This window comes from Neurospora tetrasperma (genome assembly GCF_000213175.1).
Source record: "Neurospora tetrasperma FGSC 2508 unplaced genomic scaffold NEUTE1scaffold_6, whole genome shotgun sequence".
NCBI classification, from domain to species: domain Eukaryota; kingdom Fungi; phylum Ascomycota; class Sordariomycetes; order Sordariales; family Sordariaceae; genus Neurospora; species Neurospora tetrasperma.
In genome coordinates, this window is record NW_009799104.1 from 805,541 (window position 1) to 826,938 (window position 21,398).

Consider the following 21,398-nt stretch of genomic DNA (forward strand, 5'->3'; position numbering starts at 1 on the left):
TGGGGAGGATGGCGGGAGGGGAAAGCCGACGGTGGTTAGTGAGCCTGGGGGGAAGGAAGCTGAGGTGTTTATGGGGTTGGGGAGACGGGTGGCCGAGTTGGTTGGGTTGGGGAAGATGTCTTTTGAGGGGAGGGAGTGAGAGGTTGGGTGAGAGGGGTTGGTAAAGGAAGATGATGGATCACAGGACGGGTCTTCGAAATCGAGGATGAACGGTACTCGAGTGTGTAGATGGTTTGTATATGCGGTTATCAAGTATAAAGATCTTTGTTGTACAGAGACTTTAAAGGAGGCATCCTCTATTTTTCGTCTCAAGATGCTGTCACTATCGCCCCTTTTCTCCTTGGTTCCGTCCCTCATCAGATTAAGTCGACTTGGTAGGCGTGTCAGTATAAGGATCAAAACCCATACGCCTCTTCGCCTCGTTCCGTATATCCCACTTTTCCTCACCCCGTAGCCCGGTCGTCGACGTCTCCTCCAAGAAAAAGGTAAGAATGTGATCTGGAATCGACAGGTGTGACGTCTGCTGGAACTCCTGCAGGCTGCATAGTCGTATCAACATTTCCATGAGCGATAGTGACGAAGTGATGGCACCGAATGGTGACCTGGCCACGAACGAGTCCATGCTGTTGGGTTCCTTTTGAGCCCCTTGCACTTGTGTTGGTGTCTGGAACAGCTGCTTGCCATTCGCTCCTCCTGCTGGTAAAGATGATGTTGATGACAAAGGCGATGGGACGTATTTCCGTTGGTTCGGAGGCGTGTTTGGGTATGGTTGTAGGGAGACGTTGCGAATTTGATCAATGAGTTTCGAGTCGACTACCTTGTCGCGTGGTGTAGCTGATTTGAAAGACTGGATGCTGGACTTATCATCACCATCATCATCGTCGTCAGACTCGTCATCACTCTCGACAAAGACCTCCAGGGCGAGCCATTCAGGGTCTAGATGTGATGGCAGCCCTAACGCTTTCCTTAATCGACCTTCTTCTGCCGCGGTCGCAAGTTCAGTAGACTTGGTCTCTGCCAGCAGTTGTGCATCGATATCGGCTTGTTCATCATCTTCGGCGGCCGTGTCGTATGCTGTTTCTCCTTCTGAGGCCTCCGCCTGCTCCGGATCGGCGTACCATTGGCGTTTGAGCTCGATCGGATTTGGGGCATGAAGGTCTCTCTTCAGTAATAGCACCGGGTTGTTGTCGCCCTCCTCAGCATTACCGATGTTCAGGAGTCGCCCTGTGTCGGTGTAGAAAATCTTGGAAACTTGATGTATGGGAATGGAGTCTCGAATTCCAGCCATATCGATGCCGTCGAATGGCTCACCTGCGGCATCATCATCGTGTACACGTCCGTCGTCGAGATCTTCAATGATCTCCAAGTGATAGGCATACTCGTCTGGGCGGCCAAGCATCGAAAGGGCCGAATCAACGGCAGCAGAGTACCCGTTTACGGGTCCATCAGAAGACTCACCGGGGCAGTATCCGCGAGTCTTGTCAAACTTCCAGCCTAGCGGTGTGCGAACCAGCCGTACACGAGCCTTGTGCACCACCTCCTGCCAGATGGGTTTCCGTTCACCTTCGCCAACACCATATGATGGCTCCCTGGTCCATGTCTTGCCTCCAGTGCTAGGAGTGGCAGGAACGGAACTGGCACTTTTCAGCTTGGAATGACCGCGGAAGAGCATGTAAAGAGATAATGTGAAAGAAGGCCCAATGGGGACTGCTCGGTTAGGGTTGTTCACAAAGTGTGAGTCCCCGAATGACAAGAAGGCACTCGCCTGCATCAGTCTCGACGGAGAGATGCCAGCGTTCACTGTCGTGTTCATCCTCTCTCCAGAGGCAGTGATGGCGAGCTGGATCAGAGGAATCTCTCTGTCTATGCGGGCCAGTAGTTCCTTCATCTCCTTGATAATGGTTAGCAGCTCAACATGGTGAGCTTCCGACATCCGGGCTTTCTTGCCATCGGAGCGGGAGCTCTCTTCGGCAGTAGCAGCATCGTTTAGGCGCTTTCCGAAAGAAATGATGTCTCGATGGAGAGACTTGGCAAGAGGCACAGCAGCCTCAAGGAAGACATTGCCACGGCCAGATCTTGGACACAGCGTTAGTCACATTCTTGTAAGGGTCAAGGACAAGGTAAGTAAGGAGAGAGGTAGGTTGGGCATACTTGAACTCGATCAGGTCGATTGCTGGTGAAACAATCTGGAGTGGGGAATATTCGTATTAGCAAGGAGTGTCTTTGTTGGAAGGGGGATTAGCATTGTTGGGTTCGAAATAATGGCCATTCACCTTGATCTTACTATCCAGAAGCTTCTGCAGCTTCTTGAGCTCGGTGTACACTCCTTTGTCGTCGACCGTCTTGAGCAGCCTCGAGCACTGGTTGACGGCGTAGGTGGAAGTGATTGCGATGCCTGATCTGATGGCGTAGTTGACCGCATGAGACCCGAGCTTGGCCAACAGTGCGTCCATGATTTGCTCAAGTAAGAATGTGTGGTTATTTGATTGGTACGGTGTATATCATATTCCTGTCCTGTGTGGGAGTTTTATGTACGGAATAGGTAGGTAGCTACCTTGATGCTCTCCGGCAGCAAGTGAACTTGGGCGATGCCTAATTGTTAGTGTTCGTCCCGTCCGTTTGATGTTCAGGACCTCAAGAGTGACGTTGGTGGGCGGGTCCAGGGCTTCTTTTCGTCTCTTTTGGGTTCATGGACGGCCCGGCCTGGGACAGTGCATGTGCCAAGAGAGTGAGACTAGGGGATAGTTTTAGTTCGTTGCAAAGGTTCGCACTGTGATTCTGCTGATCCCATTCCACTGAATGCCGGGTTCAGGCGCACCTCTTCGGCGAGTGACTCCCCGAGTCGCACCGTGTGTGGCGGCAATCCCGTCCTAGCGCACACAGTAAGGTAGGTAGACAACGGGACAAAAAATTGTCATGGACCCCGCCACCACTCACTGCACGCCCTCCCCAATCATCGGTGGGGCACTACAGCCCTTGCCAGCGTTAGGTTTCTTGATCCAAATCTCTCTTCGACTTGTTCGCTCGCTTGCTACGTACCTGAAGTTGGACGCGCCGACTGGACTGGTCACTCAGAGTACTACAACCAAGTACAGGTCGTCGTCAGGGTAAGTACGGTGTATAGAGGTAGTAGTTGATATAGGGCTGTCTGTGGTCGCATTAGCTTACCATTATTTTGTCTTCCAGTATAAATCATCCATCTCCATCTCCTGACTTCAGGATTCGCTCCTCGCGCAAGGAAACTACCTTATACACACCCACGTCGCTACCCAGCCGGCAGAGTCGAAATTCATCTTTGCTGACCATCATCTTCATTCTCACCACTCTCCAGCCCACGAGCGAGACCCCGAAACCAGACACTTTCTATCGGCACCTTCCCGCGAATCACACGCGACCGCTACCTATCCAACATGTCTGGAAACGTCCAGAACAACTGGGAGGAGGCCGCCGACCAGGACGAGCGCCTGGCGCGCCAGGCCCAGCAACAGATGAACATTAACGCCGGCACCTTCCGCCCCGGGGCTGCTGCCTTCACCCCCAACGCCCCCTCCTTCACTCCCGGCCAGTTCGCCGCTCCCGGCTTCACTCCTCAGTACCAGCAGCAATATTACGGCGGCGCCCAGCAGGGCTATGGCGGCGGCGGCTACCCCCAGTACGGCCAGCAGGGCTACGGACAGTACAACAACAACCAGCAGCAGCAGCAGCAGCAGCAGGGTTATGGCGCTGTCTACGGTCAGCAGGGATATAACCAGGGCTACGGTAGGCCGCCGCTTGTTCATCTAGTCTTTCATCGAGGAATGTAGCTGATAGACGTGAATAACAGGCCAGCAACAACAATACGGTGGTTACCAGCAGAACCAGGGCTACCAGCAGAGGCAACAGCAGAACCGCGATGCGCCCAAGCCTGCCCCTCAGATCGTCAAGAGGCCAGAGCAGCCCGCTGCCCAGGCGCAACCAAAGGCCGACGCCCCCAAGCCGGCTGCCGCTCCCGTCAAGGTTCTCAGCATCGGAGGCGATGCTCCCGCCAAGGTTTTGAGCATCGGTGGTGATGCGCCCAAGCCCGCGGCCAAGGTTCTCTCCATCTCTGGCACTGCTCCCGCCAAGGAGGAGCCCAAGAAGGAGGTGCCCAAGAAGGAGGCTGCGAAGAAGGAGGGTACCGCTGAGGCTGCCGCCAAGGTGACTGCTACCAAGGCTGTTGAGAAGACCGAGTCTGCTGCTGCTAGCGGCAGGACTTCGCCCGCTCCCTCTTCGGGCCGTGCCAGCCCTTCGGCCGCTAAGTCCGGCAACAAGGTTTCGCGCGACGTCGATGCTGTCGAGAAGGATATTCAGTCCGCCGATGTTGACGAAGAGACCCTCAAGGAAATCTACGGCAAGGAGCACATGAACATCATCTTCATCGGTCACGTCGATGCCGGCAAGTCTACCCTCGGTGGTGCCATTCTCTACGTCACCGGCATGGTCGACCAGCGTACACTTGACAAGTACAAGAGGGAGGCTAAGGATATGGGTCGTGAGACTTGGTACCTCTCGTGGGCTCTTGATTTGACCAACGAGGAGCGTGCCAAGGGCAAGACCGTCGAGGTTGGCCGTGGTTTCTTCGAGACCGACAAGCGCAAGTACTCTATTCTCGATGCCCCCGGCCACAAGACCTATGTCCCCAACATGATTGGTGGTGCTTCCCAGGCTGATGTTGGTATCCTCGTCATCTCCGCCCGTAAGGGTGAGTACGAGACCGGTTTCGAGAAGGGCGGTCAGACCCGTGAGCACGCCATGTTGGCCAAGACCCAGGGCGTCAACAAGCTCGTCGTTGTCATCAACAAGATGGACGACCCTACCGTCAACTGGTCCGAAGAGCGCTACAAGGAGTGCACCACCAAGCTTGCCCAGTTCTTGAAGGGTACTGGTTACAACCTGAAGACGGATGTCTTCTTCATGCCCGTCGCTGCCCAGCAGACCATGGGTATCAAGGACCGCGTGCCCAAGGATCTCTGCCCCTGGTATGATGGCCCCTCGCTGCTTGAGTACCTCGACAACATGAGCTCTCTCGAGCGCAAGGTCAACGCCCCCTTCATGATGGCTGTTTCTGGCAAGTATCGTGATATGGGTACCATGATCGAGGGTAAGATCGAGGCCGGTGTGATCAAGAAGGGTATGAGCTTGATCATGATGCCTAACAAGCAGACGATTGAAATCTCGGCCGTCTACGGCGAGACGGAAGATGAGGTTCCCGTTGCTCAGTGCGGTGAGCAAGTCCGTCTCCGTCTCCGTGGCATCGAAGAAGAAGAAATCATGCCCGGTTTCGTCCTTTGCTCGCCCAAGCGTCTTGTCCACAACGTCACCGCTTTCGAGGCTCAGATCCGTATTCTTGACCTCAAGAGCATTCTGACTGCCGGTTTCAACTGCGTGCTCCACGTCCACGCCGCTATCGAGGAGGTTACTTTCGCCGCTCTCCTCCACAAGCTCCAAAAGGGCACCAACAGGAAGTCCAAGCTTCCTCCTTCGCACGCCAAGAAGGGCGACAGCATCATTGCTCGTCTCGAGGTTACCGGTGGTGCCGGCTCCGTCTGTGTTGAACGGTTCGAGGACTACCCCCAGATGGGTCGTTTCACCCTCCGTGACCAGGTATGTTTCTTCTTGTCTGTTGCTTGATATGAAATTGGACTAACACGCTTTGTAGGGTCAAACCATTGCTATTGGCAAGATCACCAAGCTCATCACCGATACCTCTGCTTAAATGGTCAAGAGAAAATTGGTGTTCTCGGCGAATTCGAGCAAAGAAACTGCACTGCTCGAGTCAAAGATGTAAAAGGGATCAAGTAGGCTTCACATTGGTTATTTGCTTGAGCGCGGGAAAAGCCTTAGCAAGGGTTCTGTTTACGTTCTTCGAGACGAAGCATTAGGGAGATAGAGCAAAATACCAGTTGGAATGAGAAAGTTTTGTTACGTTTGGGAAGTCTGGATAGCTTACGTATCCAGGTTCGTTTTGCTTGACTTGATGGTGACTTTCGTTTGCACTTTGCCCAAACGTCTACTTTGGACCCGGAGGATATACGGATATAACCGTACCGGGGACCCAGATCATTGAAGATCATTCAACCGGGACTGATGTCCCAAGAAAGCCAAGCTGTAACTGACGCTAGTCGACCATCCCAACTGAAAAACTCCCCGAGGAACATGCGGGGAGAGCGGGGCCGATGACGAGCTATTCCCGTCGGAAGGAGATGCCGAACGGGCCTAGGAGGAGGGGCCGATGAGCGGGTCCACTCCGGAGGCTACCGAGCGTATGAGGGGAAGAGCAAGGTGAGTCTATGACAACGACCGGGGCTTCCTTCATACATATTTGATTTGTAATTTCATCGTTATAAAAGACACCTTCGGGACCGAGGAAGGTGTGACAGTTTATTAGAGAAACTCCCAAGAATTCACAGGTTCACGACGAATGTAAGTTCCCATATCCTTCTCATGACATCATGACAAATCGGAGCTTCTAGCAGGTCCGATGTAAAAACTTAAAATATGATCATCTCAACTTTTTCTTCACTTTCCCATCCGTCTTTTCAAAGTGTCTGAATCAGAGTCTAGAGAAGAAGAGTCACTAATAAGTCGAACAGTAATTCGATTTCCAACATCTTCACTCACCCAGTCCACGGAAGACCAACACTTCCCCTCACTCACCATATCACGAACTTCCACAACTCGAAGAAGATATCTACCAACAAAGTCACCATGTCCGCCCCCGTAGCAGCCTCCTCGGCCACCGCGCCCCCTATCGACGTGAGCAACCTCTTCTCCGTCAAGGGTCTCGTCGCTCTCATCACAGGCGGTGGTTCCGGTATGCCACTCTTCCATCTTTCCTCCTTTCCCGTCTCTCTTCTCACCCCCCACCCTGATGCTTGAAACCCGACTAACAACCCACCCTCAACGTAGGAATCGGCCTAATGATGACTCAATCCCTTGCCTCCGCCGGTGCCAAACGTATCTACATCGCCGGTCGCCGCCTCTCCGTCCTGCAATCCGCCGCCGACAAAATCAACTCCTCTCTCCCCCAGAACCAGGGCCAGGAACCGGTAGTCGTCCCCCTCGAATGCGACGTCACCTCCCCTTCTTCCCTTTCCTCTCTCGTCTCTTCCATCAGTTCCGACCCGTACACCGGCTACCTAAACCTGCTCGTCTGCAACGCCGGCGTCGGCGGGCCGCAGGTTTCTGTCGTTGACAAAGAGACTGGCCAATCAAAGAGTCTCTCAGAATTTCGCGAACAAGCTCTGGCGGTGGACTTTGACAAGGAGTGGGAGCAGACGTTTAGAGTGAATGTGGGCAGCGTGTGGTATACGAGTATGGCGTGTTTGAAACTTTTGGAGAAGGGGAATACGTTGGCGGCGCAGCAGCAGCAGGAGGGACAGGGACAGGGAGAGGGACAGGTGGTGTGGAGGGAGAGTGCTAGTCAGATTGTGGTGACGAGTTCGATTGCGGCACTCAATAAGGCGGCTCCGGGCGGGTGGGCTTATGGTGTGAGTAAGGCTGCGGCGACGCATGTGGGGAAGCAGTTGGCTGTGTTGTTGCCTAGGTGGGGGATTCGGTGAGTTTTTGGATCTTTTTTCTTTTTTCTTTCTTTCTGTTTTGGTTGATGAAGGAGTGGGGGGATTGTGATGAAGGTGAAGAGAGAGAGAGAGGTGAAAGAAGTTGGACAGACTGGCAGCTTTCAAATGAGAAAAGCTAGGGACATGGTTCGGGACGAGTGTCCGTTTGAGCCCAACTCCTTGGTGCTTCTTAGTTTGGTGTCTTGACCTGGACCTCATCTCGTATTGGGGAATCTACCGCTCCTCAAAGAACACTTGCTAACCTGCTCTTCCTCGCAGCTGCAACGTAATTTGCCCCGGCCGTAAGTTACTACCACCTCCCATCCCTGTCCCTTTCCGATCAGACCAATACTCACACCAACTATATAGTCTTCCCCTCCGAAATGGCCGCTCCCATCGTCCAAGCCGCCGGCGGCTCCATGACCGGCGGAGGCGTCATCCCTCTCGACAAGAAGACGGTCCCTCTCGGTCGCATGGGCGATGAGTTTGACATGGCTGGGCAAATCCTTTATCTGGCTTCGCGGGCCGGAGCGTACCTGAATGGAAACGTGATTGTCGTCGATGGTGGACGGTTGACTACGTTTCCTAGTACTGGGTATTAGGTAGTAAAAGAGGGATGGGATCACATTGGGTATGAGGGCGTGGAGTGCTGTTGGGGAACGATATATTAAGTATGGACTGGTACGGGGTTTGGGAGGTATAAAGAGGGTAGAGAATAAGAGCCTGTTAATTGTTTGTAGGCTTATGGTTGAATGCCAGATTATTTGACTACCAAGTGAATGAATTCGATATTGATAAGTAATAGTCCACAGTCCTAACCGTGATGATGGCGATGGAGAGGAAGACTCTATCGTGCCTCTTTCCTGGTCTGATTTCTTTGACTGTATGAAAACTCCCAGATGAACCAGTCTATGATTTACCACTGGGTATCGACCAGTCCTCAAAGAGCACTCGCTCGTCGTACTCCATATGAAACATGGATCCCAAATGCACATGTCGTCAACTTTTATCTTCCATGTCGTCTCACGAAGCGGTGAAAAGCGGATCCAGCTCCGGCAACGTCGACCTTCAGTTGCTTTTCCCGTCCCTGTCCCTGGCCATCCCCAAAATTAGCCGACATCGTTCCACCGGTGACCTGGGTCTCGAACGATGTGCTTGGTGGTAATTCGGGGGAGGGTTTCTGGACCCGGGGGATGGTCCACTACGTGAGTAGTAGTTGATGACGGGTTGTGAGAAGGACAATACTCTAGCAAATTCCATCACGCGGAGAGTCAGGTTGTTGGTAGGGTCGGTCGGATGTTGGAGAGTTAGAGGTAGGTCCAGGTTCGGGTTGCTCCGTTGGGTTGCTATGAGCTAGGTACCTAGGTACCTATGGGTCCTGCCGTTAACACCCACCAAGCGCAACGCTACGGCTGCGCTGTCGGACTGCCCGTGGGTGGGCCTGGGGCGCTAGAAGTGCCAGGCGCTTTACCTAGCGGGCCACCGACAGCATTGACATTGACGTCATCTCCACGCGATTGATCAGTGAACCAGGGGCAGGAGGGAATACCTACCAGCCTTGGTGTTGATGGAGGTCGTAACAAATTGTTGATGGACTCGAGACAAATTTATGAGGCGAGGTTAATAGTGGACATAGTCCTTAAGTGAAGCGGTCGTCAAGATGGAAAGGGAGATGCGCATGCCCTGTTTCTCTCTTGGGTTAGGTTTCCAGTGGAGGGAGTGTTGCTAACACGGGGAAGTGTGGGGCTTCCAGGGGATCAAAGGCTGGACTGGGCTGGGCTGTTGTCAAGGGTTCACTAGGTCAGTTCCTACAGCAGAGGTCCCGCGAATCCGCCATCAAGCATCCGGTCTGGTGACGTTCCCGTCCACTTATCGAACCGAGACATTCAAGGTCGGTTGGTAGGTAGAGGGATGTATGTAGGTCGGCTGGTAGGATGGAAAGTAACGGGTCGGTTGGAAAGATAGAGGCGCACCTATCGAGAGCCGCGTGGACGATCATGTCCCCTTTCTCTCCTGATTGAGGTTTCTCCATCTGTCCGTGAGGTCCCTCCCCCAGGTTCCGATCTCCCCCGCATTGATTGAGGTGGGCTCCAATGATGTGCCTTGTGCTAAAGTTGGGCGGCCCGGGGATAACAGGTACAGCATCAGGCTATGACTTTGAAGTGACAAGAGGTGCAATCAGCAAGTGCACATGTTGATGTCAATATTGCTTTCTTGTGGTCGCCAGCTGAAATGGAAGACGGGTGTCTGCGTGTTGTTGATGTCTGATGTGGATAGAAGGAGCACTGGTATTGGCCTCCTGATAACATGTGGTAGCCATAATTGTCGACATGCGCGGGATGTGAGAGGGCAACTGCGGTTGTGAAGATAGCACCTTGATGGCTAATGGCCTTTCAACTTGACATTGTAAGTATCATGGCTGGATTTCAGTTGAATCGTGTTGCTTCAACCTCAAACAGCCTACTGTCAGTCGGAACCTTGTGGAAGGTATCATGAACAAGCAATGGTGTCGTTGCTGCGACCCCGTCTTGGTTTTCTGTTCCGACAGGTTCCTGTTGTGCATGATCGTGTCGGTAATAGTCGACCCCAAAAAAACCGAAACCTACATCATTCGCTCTTCAAATCATTCCTTCCATCCAGCATCCAGCCCGGTTGTGCCTCAGTTCCTCCCTTGAAGATCCGGGGTCACACTCTTCCAAGACTTCCTCTGCCCCTCCCTTTCCCCCGTCCAGCCCAGCCATTGGTCCTCCTCCACTTATAAGCCGCCGCGACTGTGGTGTATCGATGGGAGCAACCGACCCGGATGAAGCTAAGTCGGACTTGACCTTATTGTATAAATAAATGGCCGATTCCCTTCTCCCCATCAGATGATGCATCTGTAATCCGAGCCCTATCAACTTGCCGTGACCCAGGAGCTTCCCCTTCTTCGTTCCTTTCGAGTTGTTTGCTGTTCTCTCATCAGAAGCATCTCTTGTTTCCGACTTAGACGCCAAGTCAAGTCAGGAAGGACGAAACCAGACCTCAAGTAACGAGGACAAAGAAACCACCAAACTCAACAGCAACCATTCCATCCATCTTTAAACAATATTGCTTTTCCTCAAGGAAGCACTCAGACGACCAAGTCCCATTGCGGTCGTATTTGGATTGCTGCCTAGGACTATTCGCCGCTTCTACTTCGACCGTCGGTCACAGTCCTTAAGACCGACCGTGCAAAGCAGAGCACGCGACCCCGCTCTGACATTTCGGCAGCAAACACATCCAACCGCGAGGGCTTCATAAGCTTGCAGCACGACACTGGAATATACGGATTCAAAGTGCAACAACACAAACCTCGAACTTCAGCTAAACGGGACATTGATTGCCCTTCATCGAGGATATCCGAAGCTTTGCCTCTTTCGTCCCAAATATTGTTGCCGGCTTCGATTCGCACAAGACGAAAGCTACCGGGAGTGTCCCTACAGTTGCGAAAAGAGACCGTCTTGCCATTCCGCAGTAAGTTCGAGTCCATTGCGTGTAATCCCGTCTCATCATTTCACATCACCACCAAGAATTGTAACCTGGCGATGACCATGGATCATGGTTGAGCAACCATAATCCGTCGTGATTTTTTTTCCCCCTTTGTTTTGTTTTGTTTCTGGGACAAGCTTTCATAGCAAACCCGCCTCCCCCAGCTTTTGCCGTTTCTCAATGACATCCCCAGACTCTGGTCCCCCATTTCAGCTGCCCCGGCCCGGGCTCCCCCGTTCCCCGCTTGAGCCCGAGCCCTGCCGCAGCCGCAAAGTGGAACGGTGGAATGGAGGAAGTGTTCCTTGACCAGACCGGCCCCACCTCACCAAACCGTTCGTACTGCATGCAAAAGAAGAAACGAGTCCCTACCTTTCCCGATGATCACCGTGCCACCTCCACGTGGGATATCATATCAGAGGCTGGCTTGGGTTGGGTTTTCCCAACAGGTCCCGAAAGCTCCTCCTTTTCCCGATCGGGTATCCCGTATGATTTCTCTTCTGTCACGGTCGTCTAGGATGGCCGCAACCACTGGAGCCCTCCCTGGAGGAACCCGGACAGGGCAGAGGCTGACGGCATAGATGACGGCTTACTCTGCTTATCCCGTTTCTTTTTCTTTCCCTTTGCGTTGGTTCGATTCAAGTCCGATGGGATCTTGATGTCGTTGCTGGAGCAATCATCCAAGTTGCCAGATCGAGATATTTCTGCAGAAGAGACTCCATAAAAAAAAAAAAAGATGACTTGGGGCTAACATGGCTTTAAGCCTGCAGTACCCGCTAGGACTTGTTGGCTCATCAACAAACGTATAAGAGAGACCCCGGACAACACATACACACGTGTATCTTGTCGGTGTCTTCCCACTGTTCTTCAGTCGTTCTAGAATCTTGTCAACAAGTTCATCCATACGCCTCAAATTTCAAGAACCATGTCCACTGTCAAGCAATCGGCCCAGGCCGCCACATCAGATGTCGTTGACACCGCTAAGAACGCCACGGCCGAGACGGTCACTGCCGCCACCGACTTTCTCCACACTCCGGCCGTCCGGGCAGCGCTCCCCTTCATCAATGGTGGTCTCAGCGGCATGGTGGCCACAACAGTCATCCAGCCCATCGACATGATCAAGGTGCGTATCCAGCTGGCCGGCGAGGGCAAGGCCGGCGGTCCCAAGCCGACCCCCCTCGGCGTCACGCGCGATATTATCGCCAGTGGCAAGGCCATGGACCTTTACACTGGCCTCTCGGCCGGTCTCCTCCGACAAGCCGTGTACACGACGGCCCGCATCGGCTGCTTCGACACCTTCATGAGCCGGCTCTCGGCGCGGGCCAAGGAGAAGGGCCAGTCGGTAGGCTTCAAGGAGCGGGCCTCGGCCGGTCTCGCGGCCGGTGGTCTCGCCGCCATGATCGGCAACCCGGCCGATCTCGCCCTCATCCGCATGCAAAGCGACGGCCTCAAGCCCGTGGCGGAGCGCAAGAACTACAAGTCGGTCATTGACGCCCTCGGCGGCATTGCGCGAAACGAGGGCGTCGCGGCGCTCTGGGCCGGTGCTGCCCCCACGGTGGTGCGCGCCATGGCGCTCAACTTTGGTCAGCTGGCCTTCTTCTCGGAGGCGAAAGCGCAGCTGAAGGCCAGGACGCAGTGGTCGAGCAAGGTGCAGACACTCAGTGCCAGTGCTATTGCCGGCTTCTTTGCCTCGTTCTTTAGCTTGCCGTTTGACTTTGTCAAGACGAGACTGCAGAAGCAGACGAGGGGCCCGGATGGAAAGTTACCATATAATGGTATGGTGGATTGCTTTGCTAAAGTGGCGAAGCAGGAAGGCGTGTTTAGGTTTTATCGGGGTTTTGGAACGTATTATGTGCGCATTGCGCCGCATGCGTAAGTTATTCCTGTCCCCGAGTCTTTTGGTGATGTGTGACTTGATGAATGGATTTGAGCTGACGATGATTTTGTAGCATGGTGACGCTGCTTGTTGCTGATTACTTGGGCTGGTTGACCAAGTAAGTTGGTGGTGACGGATGAGATAGTGATTATGAGATGGTGATGATGCCAGTGCGGAATTGCATAGAATAACAGTTGGGGCGTTTTGGGAGGTTGACACTGCTGCTTGGAATTATCTCGGTTTACTGGTTCATGCCGTCTTCCTGACTACGTTATAGGATGGCATTTTCGTTTTGGTTGTTTTGGTTGTCTGGTGTAGTATACCTTTTCTGTTAGTCTTGCTTGCTAGACAACTCGTTACATTACCATCCCTTTGTTATCGAAAATGATATATATTGTTCAATGTCTTGATTATGTCGTGAGACAAATGTTTGGAGTCGTGAGTTTCCCACCTGCCCAAGTTTTGTTTGAAGGTTTTGGGGTAAATTGTTAGCAGCTTTTTTGGAGGGTGCCGTAGCAGTTCAGGGTCAGGGTTATGTGTGGAAATGCAAGGGATGGCAGTGTTGCTTGGTAGCGGGGCCCCCTCGAAGCTGCCCTGCGGCCCAGACCCTGACGGTTCCTGGTAGACCTAGGCAGAGAGGTACGTACATCTTTGGCGGGGATCTTGGAGTCGGACAAAGCATTGGCTTCGCTCTTCTCCCATTCACCAACTCTATTCTATCTTCTACAATATCTCCAACCCAGTCTGCAGTTCTTAAACTGTGGGAACGGTATTTGCTTCCAAGCAGTATTCCTTTCCACCAAAGATGACATACTAGACGGTCATGGATTCTCGGGATTGGACCCAGGCAAGTAGCTTCCACCCTTCCCTCCCTCAAGGTCCTCGACAAAGCCTCTCTGGCTAACTAACCATGCTCTTGTCTCTCAGCTGGGCTGTGTTGCCTACCCGTCGCCAATCCATCCAGACTACCATGCCGGACCCGCGTCGACAATAGCCTTTGATAACCAAGATGAGCTGCTATGGATCGGCACCCAAAAGGGCTTTGCCGGCTCCTTCATCGGCCGCGAGCTCAAGCGATTCACTGCCTTCCGAATACACCCCGAAACCGACGGTCCCCTCCGCCAATTCCTCTTCGTCGACAAGGGCGTCATCTTCCTCGGAAGCCGGAGCGTCTACATGGCAGCACGTAGTGGCGTGCCCATCTGGAGTATCCGCCATGAGTCCATGCAGGATCTGCGTGCCATGTCCTTCACTAGCAAGGGGACCTCCGAGATCCTCGTGGCCGGCTGGCAGAACAAGATGTTGGTCATTGACGTCAACAAGGGCGAGGTCGTCAAGGAGCTCCCAACACAAGATCAGTACTCCTTCCTCAAGATGAGCCGGTACATCTGCGCGGCAACAAACAAGGGCACCGTCAACATATTGGACCCCATTACTTTTACTATCAAGAAACAATGGCAGGCCCACGGGGCTTTCATCAACGATCTGGACACGTCCAACGACTTTATTGTCACATGCGGTGGCTCACACAGGCAGACACACAACACCCCGGCCATACTCGACCCTTACGTCAAGGTGTTTGACCTGAAGAACATGAGTGCTATGAACCCAGTTCCCTTTGCGCCGCTGGCCGCTCACGTGAGGATGCACCCGAGGATGTTGACAACGGCCATTGTCGTCAACCAGGCGGGCCAAATCCACGTGACGGATCTGTTGAATCCAAGCAACAGCCAGGTCTGCTACACGCAGCCTCAGGGCGTGGTGCTGCATTTCGACGTGTCGAGAACCGGAGAAGGAAAAGCACTTGCGGATAACAAGCACAACACCTACATCTGGGGGTCGCCCAACAAGATCCAGTTTACCGAGATAGGAATCCCGCCTAGGTTGCCGGACCCTCCCCAGCCGTCGTTGTTGCCGCCAGATCCAGACATGTTGGAGGAACTACCCCTGAGCCGCATCGGCTTGCCTTATTACCGAGAACAGCTGTTCTCAGCCTTGCCGCCGGATATCATCTCCGACGTGGGCGCTCCTCCGCAGCAGATCGATCCGAACATCTTGAGCACTCTTACCAAGACCGACTGGGGATACATTGGTCCCAACAAGACGGGCTTGCAGAGAAACCAGTACATAGATACCCGGTCGACTATGAAGACTTCCAACACAATACGAGCACCCAAGTTCTTGAGTGAAAAGGCGCGCGAGTCACAGACGGGTTCAGAAGACAACGCCCTTGCTACTACCGAATCGGCGATGATGACTCCGAACAACGATCATTGGAGTCTGAGGCCGGAGGCGCCGCCTGAATATAGGATATGTGAGATTAAGTATAGCAAGTTCGGTGTGGATGACTTTGACTTTGGGTAAGTGCAGATAGGATTTTTGATTCCTTGTTCGGGGGTAGCGTACTGACATGGTCATTAGTTTCTTCAACAACACCCCATACCCTGGCTTGGAGAATAACATAACAAACTCCTATGCCAATTCCCTACTGCAGGTCATGCACTACACCCCCCTGTTGCGAAACATGGCCCTTCAGCACGCTGCTACGGCCTGTCTAGCTGATCCGTGTCTGCTGTGCGAGCTGGGTTATGTTTTTGACATGCTGCAGAAAGGTGAAGGGCCTTCTTGCCATGCTACTAACATGCTCAGGGCTCTTAATCATACTAGTAACGGTGAGTGATTGATTGTTGGGTATAATTGGGTATATACAGTGCGCAGCTAACCTATCAGCAGCTTCCGTTAGTGGTGTCCTCGAGGATATCGCCAAAGACAAGAACCCAAGCACTCTGGTCAAGAACCTCACCATGTTCCTTTTCGACAAGATCAGCCAGGACTACAAGGGCACTCCTCCGATTTCTACCGAACTCGAAAGGACTCTGTTCAAGCTGAACCAGCCTCCGAATCCTCTTGATTTAGTCAAGAGACTTCTAGAGACCGACGCAAGGTATCAGATCAAGTGTATGCACTGTCAACATGTCAGCCCAAGGACAGCAACGACATTCGTCAACAAGCTCTGCTACCCAGCAGCGAAACCAAACATTCGCGGCATGAAGGCACAACGCATCACTTTCTCGCAAGTGCTCAAGGCTGGACTCGAGAACGAGGCTGTGAACAAGGGTTATTGTACCAAGTGTCAGCGCTACCAAAACCTTGACCAGCGCAAGATCATCTTCAACATCCCGGCTGTTTTGGCGCTCTGCACAGAGATCACCACTGCCGAGCACCGCAAGTTGTGGTCTACCCCTGGATGGCTGCCGGAGGAGATTGGTATCATAGTTGACCAAGGCCATGTTTACTGCTATGAAGGGGATGACCTCAAGTTGCATCTCAACAGGGGGATACATAATATCACAGTATACTCGTTGGTGGGTACGGTGGTTAACGTTGAGACCAAGTCACCACAGAAGAGTCATTTGGTGGCTACTGTTAATGGTACGTATAATTCATTTGGATGAGGTGAAGGTGGATGCTGATATCATGTTTAGTTGGGCGCGCGGAGCCAGAGAGCAAAGACCAGGATCGCTGGCATTTGTTCAACGACTTCTCGGTACGGGGCATTTCCAAGGTTGAGGCACTTACCTTCAACGCTGCTTGGAAGATGCCGGTTGTCGTCATGTTCCAGGTCAAGGCGGCCAACCATCGCTTCAACATGGACTGGAAGACACGTCTGGACACCTCCGTCCTCTTCAGGGATAACAACCCACATGCCCTCAAGACGTACGAACTACTCGACCGAGAGACAGAAATTCCCGGTCCCGAAACTGTCATCGCAATTGATACGGAATTTATTCGACTTAAGGAGAGAGAGATCCATATCGACGAAGACGGGAAATCCAAAACCATTCGACCCATCTCGCACGCTATCGCGCGTGCCTCGGTTGTCCGCGGCCAAGGCTCCAGGGAAGGCGTTGCCTTCATCGATGATTACATCCACATCAAGGAAACCATTGTTGACTATCTCACCGAGTGGTCCGGTATTACACCCACCGATTTGGATCCCATCAACTCCCAGCGCAACCTCGTCTCGCCCAAAACTGCCTACAAAAAACTCTGGGTCCTCGTTAACCTGGGTTGCAAGTTCCTCGGTCACGGCCTCAGCCAAGATTTTCGCGTCATCAATATCCAAGTGCCTAGAAATCAGGTTATCGATACGTCTATCATCTTCATGAAGCCGCCTTCTCAGCGCAAGATTTCGCTTGCTTTCTTGGCTTGGTATTTGCTCAAGGAAGACATCCAGCAGAACACCCACGACTCTATCGAAGACGCCCAGACGGCGCTGAAGTTGTACAGAAAGTACGAAGAGTTCATGGCCGACGGGAGCTTCCACGATGTCTTGGAAGCGCTTTACAAAAAGGGCAAAACACTCAACTTCAAGCCGCCACGTATCTCCACCGGTGCAGCAAAGGACGCTGGTTTCGGAGCTGTACACCGCGTCGGCACTCCTCCCGTGCCTGCACCCGGGACGACCGAGGGAAGCTTTGAAATCTCCAATTCATCAACAACAACAACCGGCGGTGGCGCCCTCTCCGCCACCGGCGGCATGGGAAGCGCGAGCGCGAGCAGTAGTATGCCGTCCACCCCCGTCAGGAAGCCCATCGGTCTCGGAGGACCGTTTACCGTTGCTGGTGTTGTCAAGCCAAGCCCGGCTACTAGCCTTGATAATTTTGGTGCTGGTGCTGTTGGCACGGGAATCACAAGAGCAGCAGGAACAATGGGTGGTGGATACGGTGGTTATGGTACGGATGGCGCGTATTGGGGTGGACCGAATGATATGGCGCCTACGAGTATGATTGGGGGATCGGCGTTTATTCCTGCTAAATTCCCGCCTGGACCGCCTGAGACGAGGGGATTTATACCGTATAGGCCGCAGGTGCTACTTGCGGAGCGGGAGGCAGCGGCTGCTGCTGCTGCTGCTGCGGCGGCGGCGGCGGCGGCGGCGGCTAGTAATGATGTTGGTGGTAATGGTGGTGCTGGTGGGGAACAGGGGAAGCAAGAGTAGAATGGTTCTTCTCCTGCTGTTGGCGAGGAACCTGTTGGTGAGGAACTTGAGGAGCAAAAGAAGGGGCAGAAGCTAGAGGAGGAAGCCCACACTTCTCGTGCTGCTGTTGGCAGTGGTTATAGTTATTTTCCTGCTGCTCATCTGTCTCCTCCTCCCCCTTTCGTCAGCGAGGAATCTGACGATGATGAAATGCGGAGGCAGCAGCAGGAGCTTTTTGCGCCTGAACCTTATGCTCCTGATTTCGAGCAAGATCTTTTCGAAGGCTCTCGTCGCGACGAAGGCTCTCCTGTTGTCCAGTACGTTTCTCCTCCAGCCGTCGAGGAGGATGATTCTTCTACTATCAAAGAAGTGTCTTCTCCTGTTGTCAAGGAAGTGTCTTCTCCTGCTGTCAGTTCCTCCTCCCCCCTTGCTGCTGCTGCTGCTATTGGTGGCGAGGAAAAAGAAGAGAAGCAAAAGGATGAAGATTCGCCTCCCGCTATCGAGGAAGCTGCTGCTGCTCCTTCTGTCGTAACAGGTTCTTCTTCAACTCTGGCTGCTGAGAAACAGCGGAAGCAAGAGGAGGAAGAAGGTTCTTGCGCTGTCGGTGGTGGTGGTGGTGGTGGTGGTGGTGAGGAGGGGAAACAGGAGAAGCAAGATGATCAGGGCTCTACTCCTGCTTTAGCGCCTTAGAAGGGCTGGAAAAACGCAAGGAAAGCTGGGAGAGTTAAGGAGAAATATAAAGCGGGTCATAAGAGGTTTGTCCTCCCCTGATCACAGGATTGGGTTGCAGCAAGGTCACGATACAATCGGGGCGTGGTAGCATAAGTAAAAGAAGCATGAAGCGTGCGGAGATAGAGTATGGATATTCCCCAGCGGTAGATAGGGCGGTTATTGCTAGAGTAAATATGAATCGATTGGAAGCGATTATGTTGGTATGCATAGGGCTGGTAGTGAGTTGGTGATTTTTGGTACCGTGATGGGGAAACAAGAAGAAGAAGCAGAGTGTCGTATCTGTTTCTTGCTAGCAACATACGTACTTACAATCCTGTGAGGTGTTGAGTTCGAGCGTGTAGGTTCACTTCTGTTTTTCGAGTCGAACTCCCCGTACAATCTCTAATCCTTGTCTCGCCCATTCCGTAGCGAACGGAATTTCCATGTCACATCAACTACTCCCATCCAGGCGGGCCCATTGCCTCTCGTGATTCTTACTCCTGCGAGCAACCAGAGTCTAGACACTCGTATTTACTGTAACGCCTCAGCTTCCTATTCCCGCGCTTTGGGTCATTATTTTGATCATGGAGGTAGACGTACATTCAAGCCACATTGGCTGGGGCATGATATCACTAATTCCGGCGACTTTCTTTCTTGAGGCACTGAGCATACTTTCCCCGGAACTTTTGTTTTTGATTGAAAGTTTCTCTTCTTGTCTTCTCGATGACCACATTAGGTAGGCACATACAGCCAAGCGCAACGATACCTACCGCAAAGATTCGGGGCATAGCTTTTCAACTTCCAGGGAAATCAAGCAGGGTCTGCAAGTACACTGCAATATTTATGCCCACCAAGATTTCTATGCAAGATGGTAATTCTGAATGTCCCCACCCTCCAGCTCCCTTGAAGAAATAGGTGGGAAAAGGCAGCGCTCTAGAGGAATCTGATTTACAGTGCTTTGGGATAGTAACACGTCTCCCCCACTCTTTTCTGAAGGCATAAAATCCACATAATCGGGCATATGTATGTCTGATTATGCCTGATTTCCCTGGAAGTTGAAAAGCTATGCCCCGAGTCTTTGCGGTAGTACTGGTGATAGACTTCCAACCCTACCCTGCTTTTCTTTTCCAAAGTTTAGGTTTTAGCTTACCTGCTTTACGTGCTTTACCTGCTTGCCTTGTTTGGTCAAGGGGTAGGGTATCTATCCGAAACTGGATCCTGCACGTGGTGAATGCATCTCGACCTAGGCACGAAAAGCAAGATGAGATATCCCAAGGTTGTGAAAGAGGCGGGTATACGAGGAGGCCGATAAGTTGACTCGATGAAAGTGTGGTCACGATGCAAACTCCCACAAGGCCACTACACAAGCTTCGACCGTTTTCGACCAACAAATCGTTACTATCGTCACCGACACAGGCATCACCACACTTTCGGCGTCCACTCCTCGCTCTAACAAGTGCAGCTTCGATTCTGAGTAACACTTTGTGGATAGTACTCAGACATAGTAACATACTAAGACTACAGTAAGTACCACATATCACCGAGAATTCCAAGGGGCTTCAAGAGTCGATCTTCCTGAGCCAGGAGAAGACTGACCCACGTCATGACTCTTGGACTCTTTCATTTGAAGAGCCTCTATCGCTCCTGCTCTTTATATACGCTTCGTATCGTCATTCCACAAAGAGCACACGCGGCATAAAATGGGTAATCGTAGCAAGGAGAGGCACTGCCGGGCATTTTGCACTTCATCACACACTACAAAGCGTCAAGACCAGGACGCTCACCGGCACCTGAGTACACTTGATACCACACTCGGGAAAGCCGATATAACCCCCATCATCACCGTATACGGGGTCACCAGTATGGGCTATAAAAAAAAAAGAAAAACTTTGACAACATCTTCTTCATCATTGGGGCCAAAAGCCAAACCAGCAATCACCACGTCAGAAAGCTCGGCTCGTTCTAGACAAAATAGTTTGAGACCCTTTGGACATGACACCTGAGATATAATCTTACTACGCATTCAACTAAGCGTCCTTTTCACACCTTTGAACCTGATTTTCAGGCAACATTCGGATAGAAATATCCCATAGAGAGCGTATTCGATGTATTTGCGATTTCTCTTGATCTCTATCACAGTCCTTTGCAACGGTTTTTTTCAAGTAATCGACTTACTCGCCCGCTAAGCCACGAAAGGTCTCATCGGTTTTGTCATGGGCGAGTTCGGGTATGGTGTCCGAGCATGGATAGTACGGCAATAGAACCCAGCCGGTCCCTATGAGCTCAGTATCATGATGTATACCACCGATAGCTCTGAAAGACTTGAACGTTGCAGCAACACTGGCTATCTCCTCCCACTCACTTCTTCCGCCACAGATCATCATCCACCCGCCGTCGTCACCACTGCAGCAACGAGTGTCGCGCGAGAGCAAGAAGGAGCCTCCCGACTTTCAGGACTAGTTTTGGGGGGTATCGGTAATAATCACTCACCAGTCTTGAGCGGAAATCGCCTCGGTTTCTCACGACGCTCCTCCTTCTTTGAATCCTCTGGTCTTTGCTGTTACCGCTGCTGCGGAGAGAGAACTGCGCAGGCAGGTGCGAGTCTGACATCGCGTGACAGGCGCAAAATCACAGTAACAACTGGGGGGGCTGCTAGGGCCATGGATGGTTGACATATGGCTCTTTTATCTTTGGCTTAGTTCCTTCTGGCTTTATGAGGAGTCGGGGAAAGAGGAGAATGAGTCTGAGAAGG

At 52.5% G+C, this 21,398-nt stretch overlaps 5 protein-coding genes across 5 annotated transcripts; 3 read left to right on the top strand and 2 right to left on the bottom strand.

Annotated features, from left to right (window-relative positions):
- Nucleotides 1-5: 5 nt before the first annotated feature.
- Nucleotides 6-2,453, bottom strand: NEUTE1DRAFT_87178 (uncharacterized protein; the record flags this gene model as incomplete). The annotated part of the gene is made up of 3 exons (XM_009855802.1): nucleotides 6-2,047; nucleotides 2,097-2,186; nucleotides 2,274-2,453. The coding sequence occupies 3 exons, from the start codon at nucleotides 2,451-2,453 to the stop codon at nucleotides 362-364; spliced, it is 1,956 nt and encodes a 651-aa protein (XP_009854104.1).
- A 597-nt stretch (nucleotides 2,454-3,050) lies between these two features.
- On the top strand, nucleotides 3,051-5,987 carry NEUTE1DRAFT_118062 (uncharacterized protein; the record flags this gene model as incomplete). Its single annotated transcript, XM_009855803.1, has 4 exons — nucleotides 3,051-3,106; nucleotides 3,332-3,759; nucleotides 3,824-5,622; nucleotides 5,678-5,987. The coding sequence occupies 3 exons, from the start codon at nucleotides 3,411-3,413 to the stop codon at nucleotides 5,732-5,734; spliced, it is 2,205 nt and encodes a 734-aa protein (XP_009854105.1).
- A 739-nt stretch (nucleotides 5,988-6,726) lies between these two features.
- NEUTE1DRAFT_124439 (uncharacterized protein) lies at nucleotides 6,727-8,377 on the top strand (the record flags this gene model as incomplete). The annotated part of the gene is made up of 4 exons (XM_009855804.1): nucleotides 6,727-6,832; nucleotides 6,928-7,576; nucleotides 7,857-7,879; nucleotides 7,947-8,377. 4 exons carry the CDS (start codon nucleotides 6,727-6,729, stop codon nucleotides 8,177-8,179), a joined length of 1,011 nt encoding a protein of 336 aa, XP_009854106.1.
- Nucleotides 8,378-10,973: 2,596 nt separating this feature from the next.
- NEUTE1DRAFT_148534 (uncharacterized protein) lies at nucleotides 10,974-18,858 on the top strand (the record flags this gene model as incomplete). Its single annotated transcript, XM_009855805.1, has 8 exons — nucleotides 10,974-11,069; nucleotides 11,845-12,953; nucleotides 13,031-13,075; nucleotides 13,836-15,317; nucleotides 15,379-15,629; nucleotides 15,691-16,389; nucleotides 16,443-17,908; nucleotides 17,984-18,858. The coding sequence occupies 7 exons, from the start codon at nucleotides 12,007-12,009 to the stop codon at nucleotides 18,623-18,625; spliced, it is 5,532 nt and encodes a 1,843-aa protein (XP_009854107.1).
- A 1,536-nt stretch (nucleotides 18,859-20,394) lies between these two features.
- NEUTE1DRAFT_112657 (uncharacterized protein) lies at nucleotides 20,395-21,256 on the bottom strand (the record flags this gene model as incomplete). Its single annotated transcript, XM_009855806.1, has 4 exons — nucleotides 20,395-20,513; nucleotides 20,693-20,787; nucleotides 20,822-21,093; nucleotides 21,137-21,256. The coding sequence occupies 4 exons, from the start codon at nucleotides 21,254-21,256 to the stop codon at nucleotides 20,395-20,397; spliced, it is 606 nt and encodes a 201-aa protein (XP_009854108.1).
- Between the last annotated feature and the right edge of the window lie 142 nt (nucleotides 21,257-21,398).